The following is a 7,646-nucleotide window of genomic DNA, read 5'->3' as shown; positions in this document are numbered from 1 at the left end:
CCAAAGATAAGGAATAAAGATGAGGCATACTAGGCCAATGGTTTTGTGCATAGCTGTGCATCATGCATGGTCGTACACAAAAACGTCAGATAAGGACAATAAGGGGTAAAATGACCAAAACCCCCTATTTGATGAGTGGTTCCTTTCCCATATGTGACCGTGCATGAACCCTTTCCTTATTGAACAGTTTCACTCTTGAAATTGAAGTGATTGACACCCTTAGTTTGTAAACATGATTACCCCAAAAAAATATAAAAAAAAGAAATTTATTCTTGCCAAGCATGGTTTTAGTGCACGGTATCAAAACGGGTATTGATAACATGTAAAATCGATATGATACCGATACAATATCGGCCTGGATTGGTTATATCAGACAAAATTATCTTTAAATTTCTTTTAAAAATGAGTTTTTTGAACATTTTACCCCGTGTCCATACCGTGCTACCGACACAATATCAACACGATATCAATATTGGTGACTAGCAAAACCGATACATATCGCCCGATACGGGCGATACGATACCGATACTTAGAACCATGTTGCCAAGACACTAACCTCATTTAAACTGTGACATTACAATTTAATGACGGATATATTTTACTCTTTTTTTTTTGGGGTCCCTATTTCTGTTTAATATGGCAGGATTCCTTTTTTCTTGGAGTCCAAATCACGTGCACTGTACAGTCCTCACTCTACGTTAACCATGGTCCCCCCCCTTGATATATGATGAGACGGCATGGGACGCATGTAAAGCAAGGACCATACATGGAGCCTTCACGTACATGGAGGTGTTATAGTGCCATTTTGTTAGGTAGGGAGGGAGAGTGTTTGATCTTAGGATCCCATTTAAAATGTTCAAATAGCCTTAACTACCCATTTAGGCCTTGTTTGTTTTGTGGTAAAAATATGTCAAGAAAATAATATTTTTCTTCTTCTTCTAATTTTTCAATTTCTTTCTTGCATATTACATCAAAACAAAAGGTGAAAATTCTATTTTATATAAATATTTCCATTACCCACCTTTTAATTAATTACATGAAAACAAAGGATATTAATTCCTCTTCTATGACCTTAACTAGCTACAAAGTATATACGTCCATAACCTGGACGACCACACAGAGAGACAAGAGACACAATTAAACAAACCCAACCAGGACTAAAGGATTAAACTAGACATAGACATGAACAAACACCAAAGCTTCATTCGTCTCTTTCTTAAGTAGATCTTTGTAAATAATAATTATAAATGCATGTATTCAACTTGATCTTTAAACTGTGGCAATGAGACCTCCCAAGGTGACAGTGGATTCCATGGTCTTCATGGCCTCAAACCTAGGTTTCTTGGCTTGGAACTTAAGCCCTGCGTACAACTTCATGTAGTCCTCGAACACAAACTTTGGATACACCACCTGATCATCGGAATTCACTTCCACCTGATCATCCTTACCCACCAATTCGGGTGCTGGGTATATCACTGCGTCACTACCAGGGTTGTAGAACGATGCGATCGACATTCTGTTACCATCAGTTTGGGCTATCACCCTATGCATAATACTCTTGTATTTTCCATTCGTGATTACCTGCAGATAAAAAAAAATAATCTCACATCAGATATGAATGAATTAGATGAGAGTTTACAAGAATTTAGACCCCTTATTTAATAGCTAACATTTCCTTTTAAGGATGAGTTCTACCCAAAACAGTAAATGTAAAATACCTCGAGTTGGTCACCGAGATTGATAACGATGGAGTGACGCATGGGAGGGACATCGACCCATTGACCGTCCTTGAGCAGTTGAAGGCCACTGACACGGTCGTCCTGGAAGAGCAAGATGATGCCTCCGGCGTCGGTGTGGGCACGCAGCCCTTTGATCAGCTCAGGGCGAGGACAGGGTGGGTAGTTGCTAACCTTTGTCCCAAAAGTTGGGCCCTTGGATCCACAGAAGGCTTTCTTCAGGTAATCTTTCTCCAGACCCAGGTTCTCACAGAGTAGCTCCAGTAGTTGTTCCGCCATTTTCTCCAATCCTACAGCAAATTCCTTCATTGCCTTCCTGCAAATCATTTCATTTACCCACTAATCAATCAACTGGGTAAACAATTATCAAAAAAATTCTCCCTTAAGGGGAAATGGGAACTGGGAAAAAAGAAGTGTTCGACCGTGTTCTGTTCCATTTTCTACCACTATACTAGTAATGAACTAATGAACCCTGTTTTTGAGTTAACATAAGAGGAAATGGCGATATGGGTACCTGTAATCATCATCGAGATCAGGGATTTCGGACATGTTGGACTCAGGAAGGTGGCGCAAGAAGAAGGTGCTTTCCCAATCCATGTCTTCAATTTCAGTTTCAACACCTTCAAGGGCTTTGCTTGCCACCAATTCCTTGAACCTCTGTTCCATACACTTCTTGTAGTGCTCCTTCGTTAGCCTCTCCACCTTGTCCATCAGCTCATGTGATATCCCATGATTCACCAGCTACAGAGACATATATAAATTTTTAGAGAGAAAAAGAGAGGGACAAAGAGAGAAAGACAGAGATAGAGAGAGAGAGTGAGTTCTCTTCTCAGATACCTCGAAGAAGCCCCAGTTCTCACAAGCGTCCTTAATCAACTCCATGGTGGCTCCTCTCTCATCACCATTGAGCTTCTCCATGTTAATTACTGGAAATGACTCCATAGCTTTCTCTCCCTTTCTCTGCTTCTCTGTTTCTCTCTGTAAATCTTACTGCAAAGTCTCTATTTCTCTCTTTGCCAATGCCAAGAGATCAGGGCCAAGTGGGTGGAATTTATAGGAGTTCAAGAGAAAGAAAAAGGCCAGAAGCCAAGAAAGATAGGAGGTAAGGATCAACAAAAATGAAATGTTAAAAGGATTTGGGTGGGGTCACCAGACTCACCACTCACCAGTGATCACTTGAGTGTCTTTTTTAAAATCATAAAAAAAAAAAAAAAAAAGAAACTTGTGGAGCACGTATGAGATGATATCTTATGGAGTTCTGTGGCCCACCACCACTAAAGAGAGGAGAGAGTCACAGTTTTATCCTTTTAAAGCCTCTGTGTGAGGTGGGGCCTGGCCTGGACCGGACTATCTTTGTGACTGCACTCCTGCCCTCTTTCTTGTTTTTTGACAAGAAACCAACTAGTAATCGGTGAGTACTGTGACTGCTTCTACCTTCATCCTTTTTCGTTATCAAATTTTATATTTTCTTTTCTTCCCATACACTCGCTGTTTCTTGGAATTGTTTGGATGGATCTTTCAAATTATGATATTGGACAACACACCATACCGATGCACAAAGCTGCCTGTGCATAACCCATTTTGGAATCTGAAAGCATTTAGATATATGTATTTAATTTGAGCAAATTACATGCACCCCTCCTGTAGTTTGAAACAATAACAAAGTAACCTTTAGTTTTACTTTTTACATGCACCCCTGGATTGGTGAACGATTTACAAATAAATCTTTACAGTCAAGTGTAAACCGTTAGTTATTGTTAAACTTTTCAAAAATCTTATTTTACCCTTCAATGGGGGCAAAGGGTGTTGTCTTCAACCTCATAATTTCTGAGCCATATATACAAAATCAGAAACCAGCGGAGAATGGAATTCTCTTACAGTTGAAAGAACTCTCTCAACTTTGATCCAATCAACCCAGGATTTTAGGGCTCGAATCACACCTCTTAACCCTCTCAACAGGCTAAGTATCAAGTTGAGAAGACACACACAATGAGAATTGGAAGGACCTGAAATCATGTATAGCGGTAGGAGAAAAGGTCCAGATCTGAAACTGATGATATAACTCACAGTAGAGGGGCTGGTTGGGGATAGGGCTCAAGGTTTTAGATCGCCCTTTGGTGGTGATTTAGTTCCCAAAGTCTCAGGTTACTTGGATCTCTGACTAGAGAGTTCGAACACATTATCTGGGACTGCCAGTACCACCCAGAAACAGAGGCTACCAGCGAGGACTTGCTCACTTTTCCCATCATAAATTGAAAACGAAATACAGCAAAATCGAGGTAACACAAAATCAACAAGCCAACCAGTTTGGATATTTTCCTGATCAGAGATCAGTACAGTGTTTGTATGATGGGCACAAATTTGAATATTTTTCCTAACCTAACAGTTAAAGGGTAATATGGCTAAAACGGTCTTTTTTCTTACAAAACTAACACTTTACCAACACCGTGAGCTATTGGGGTTTTTTTTTGTAAAAATGAAATTAAAAGGGTGTTTTGTTATTGTTTCAAACTACAGGGGTGCATGTAATTTACTCATTTATTTTTGATCATTTTTCATTCAATAAAATTATAGAAAAGCAATAAAACTTACCTCTTGTAAATATGTAAATATTGTTTCTTTCTTCCTAATTTCGTTTTCTAATTAAGGTGTGATTCCAAATTTTATTGCTATTCTTGTTGTAAGCCATGTATAAACAATATTCCCTCTTTACTCTCTGGCCAACACCTAAATAAGTAGTAGTAATTAGAGAAAAGTCACCAAGGCCATTTTCATTTTCTTAAAGTAATTTACTTGAAATTCTTACCGGCCTAAGGAAGAGATAAGTGACCCGCTTGGAATAAGTTTAGGTATACATATAGGGAAAGGTGCAAGCACCTCTGTGTTTATCTATTTCCTCTGTTATTGGTGAAGCCTAATCTCGTCAAGATCTTCGATTTGATATGTATTTTGATATATTTTAATTCAGGTCCGAATTAGGCTGGGTGGATTTCTAAGTGCAGTTTTGTATTTTCTAGGTTAGGATTTTCTTATATAATGTTGTTATTTCTTTGAGAGATGTAAGGGTGAGAGCTTGTATTTTTGCTTCACAGAAATAGTGGAATCGTTCTATTCCTTCTTGGGGGTGAACCACATAAATCTTGTCTTGTGTGATTGTTCTTCTATTTCTCTTCATTTTTCTTCTCCAAAATTGCCATTCTAGCGTTGTTTTTCTCACATCCTCCTCATATGAAAAGACCTTAAAACTTACCTTCCAATGTACGACATCATTTAGGTACACCTTATTATTGATGCCCTCCTCTATGTTACTTGCTCAGAAAAATCTCTCACATATATTTGAACCTAAGTCTTACTTAAGCTTTGCCTCAAACATAAGTTGATGGCACCAATTATCAACATATGTTTGTCCATACATATGCCCTTTTATAGAACAAAGTGTCCCAAGAATCTCCATGGCTTGATTCAAGAGGATCAATAAGACTTGTATGTGAACAGTTTTGCATGGTCTGAATTATTGGCTCCCCAACTCTCCAATTATAAGATCAATTGGTGTTATCTGACAAGCACTGTTTAGGTGGTCTACTTGAGTGTATGGTTAAGATTGCATGCAAGTGGTCATCATAAAAGAAGTTGGGCACTTTTAGAAGAGCATGTTTGGGAAAGAGGACCTTTTAATCAATGCTCTTGTGGGACTACATAAAGATTGGATTGAGGGGACTATTTTATAATCTTTGGATTGGAGATCAAAAAGGAACATAAACACTATAAAATAAAGGTAAAAGTATCTGAGTCAGTCCCAACAATACATGCTTACAAAGGGAATTTCCCCTCTATAGCCTTTCCCTTTAGTTAAAACATGAACTCTTCATTGAAATGGATTTGACCCTCTATCATATTTTCTTCCCTTCTTAGACTTTTTTTGACTATTTATGTCACATGCAATGCCTCTTACCAAATCTTAGTGGTAGACAATAACCCTTGTGACATTGATTAAACCTTCTTTAGTAGTTTTACTTTCGGTTCTTCTAATCATCTGTCAAAATCACTGTTGTATTACTCCTACCATTGTGTGTTTTTGGAAATTTTAAAGATTCCTATTTTCCCATTTGAGTGTTGATTATTTTTTAATTTAATTGGTTTGGGATTTCTCTAAATTATGGTTTACATTTAGTGTTAGAAAAATGAAAGTTCATAAGATAAGAATGCAAGAACATATGATGGCTATAGTGGATTATATGATTTCTCCCAAGTCACAATTAAAAGAGGTCCCTTTTCTTCAATAATTTTGGTAGTCAAAAACATGTCTAAGAATTATATATATTTTTTGGTAAATGGGCATGTCTAAGAATTAACTTATTAACCCTAAGTCCAGTTTGATCATTTTTTGTTTTTTTACATTTGGGATTTTCTTATTGAAACCCTCTAAGGTAGTGTTAATAGATTTGTAATTTTATTTTTTTTACCCTTTTAGTATTACACAACTTTTTTCAATGAGGGTAAATATTATCATTTCACATATATTCTCATAAAATATACAAGATAACTACGGAAAATTATCACCTCAATTTGCCTGCCCGTCAAATTTCTCAATTCCCTCTAATAGAGAAAGGTGGACCTCACTCGGGCAGTGTGTTCGGGCAGGGGGTAGGATGGTCATTTTTGCCCCCTATTAGATGAAATTGAGGAAATTGAGGGGCAGGCAAATTGAGGGGATAAAGATCCAATAACTACAGCTTTTGATAATAATAGAAGTCATTAAATTATTTTTGAAAATTCACTTATATCCTTAACTTAAAAAACTTTTGAGAATAAAACAAGTGGCAACTAAATGAAGGTGTCAAGAGTTCTAAATACAACTCTATAGGTGTCATTTAGAGACTCCCAATTTTGATTGAAAGGGATTATTGAATTCCTATATAGGAACCAAGGGATGGAGAGGGGAGAGTCAGGAGACTAGCAACTCTTAACTGAAAATAGGTTGCTGTAAAAGTATGGTTATTGTCAACTAAAAAGACAAATGAAAATTGAATATTTTGGAAGTATTCAAGCAAACATAGAAACGAGTGATTCATATGGAATGACTTCAAAGTTGAAACCCAGAAAGAAATTTTTTTTTTCTTCCATAAATGATTCTTAGTGGAGGTTAAAATTAGATATGGGTGTGAGAGCAAAGCAGGGAGCAGTTAAAGAAGGTGTATTTTCTTGTCATGTATGAATCACATATTAAAACATAACATATAGGAGGAGAACCCAATGGGGAAAGAAATTAAAGTGGAAGGTATCCTTCAAAAATTGTTTAGGTTACACGTGACATTAGTTTTCATCACAAATGTGTTCATCATGAAGTGGGAATCTGCAAATGTCTTTATAAGAATCATTCATTTTCATGGATTTCAATTCTACCTTGTAATTGTTAATCTAAATCAAATATTTGTTGTATATATAATTTCTCTTTGACCAAACACAGATAAGGAGATTGGAACGTTGAAGAATATTAATGGGTCATAATGGAAATTATTGATTCTCTTGTAAATGAGTGGATGTAATTGGGGTGTAGGTACTATAGAGACAAACCATGTTCCAAACGAAAAACCCATTTCATGAATTTATAGGAAACATGCCATGTACTGTGAACAAAAAAACTTGTGGAGATTATGGATCCCATCCTTCCCTGTCCCTCTCTGTCTCTGTCTCTTTCTCAATGTGTGTCTGTGTTTGCTTCCACGAGGAAAAGATCAAGCTTTAAATCAGTATATTTATACGGTATGGTATAGTATGGTATTGTTATGTGTCTAGTGGGGTCCACTCTAGTGTATGGGTGTTGGATTAGACCAACTTAGTATGTGATAAGTTAAAAGGTTTGATTTAATACGTTCATCAACTCTAGAGCTTTTGGCTGGAAAGGGGTAT

The 7,646-nt window shown here is 36.9% G+C and overlaps 1 protein-coding gene across 3 annotated transcripts; it reads right to left on the bottom strand.

The window, feature by feature from the left end:
• Nucleotides 1-1,237: 1,237 nt before the first annotated feature.
• Nucleotides 1,238-7,430, bottom strand: LOC122642019 (1-aminocyclopropane-1-carboxylate oxidase-like). Of its 3 annotated transcripts, XM_043835399.1 has the most exons (6): nt 7,408-7,427; nt 5,574-5,583; nt 2,574-2,696; nt 2,251-2,477; nt 1,719-2,052; nt 1,238-1,581 (listed from the first exon to the last, which is right to left on the bottom strand). In XM_043835399.1, the coding sequence occupies exons 3-6, from the start codon at nt 2,676-2,678 to the stop codon at nt 1,270-1,272; spliced, it is 978 nt and encodes a 325-aa protein (XP_043691334.1). In that variant the 5' UTR covers nt 2,679-2,696; nt 5,574-5,583; nt 7,408-7,427; the 3' UTR covers nt 1,238-1,269. The 3 variants fall into 3 exon arrangements, with proteins under 3 accessions (XP_043691334.1, XP_043691336.1, XP_043691333.1); XM_043835401.1 differs by lacking the exon at nt 5,574-5,583 and having other exon boundaries at nt 2,574-2,698; nt 7,414-7,430; XM_043835398.1 differs by lacking the exon at nt 5,574-5,583 and having other exon boundaries at nt 2,574-2,698; nt 7,404-7,426.
• Nucleotides 7,431-7,646: the final 216 nt, after the last annotated feature.

This window comes from Telopea speciosissima, chromosome 10, assembly GCF_018873765.1.
Source record: "Telopea speciosissima isolate NSW1024214 ecotype Mountain lineage chromosome 10, Tspe_v1, whole genome shotgun sequence".
Taxonomy (NCBI): Eukaryota; Viridiplantae; Streptophyta; class Magnoliopsida; order Proteales; family Proteaceae; genus Telopea; species Telopea speciosissima.
Note: the sequence above shows the minus strand (reverse complement) of the source record. Positions and strands in the feature narration are given on the sequence as shown.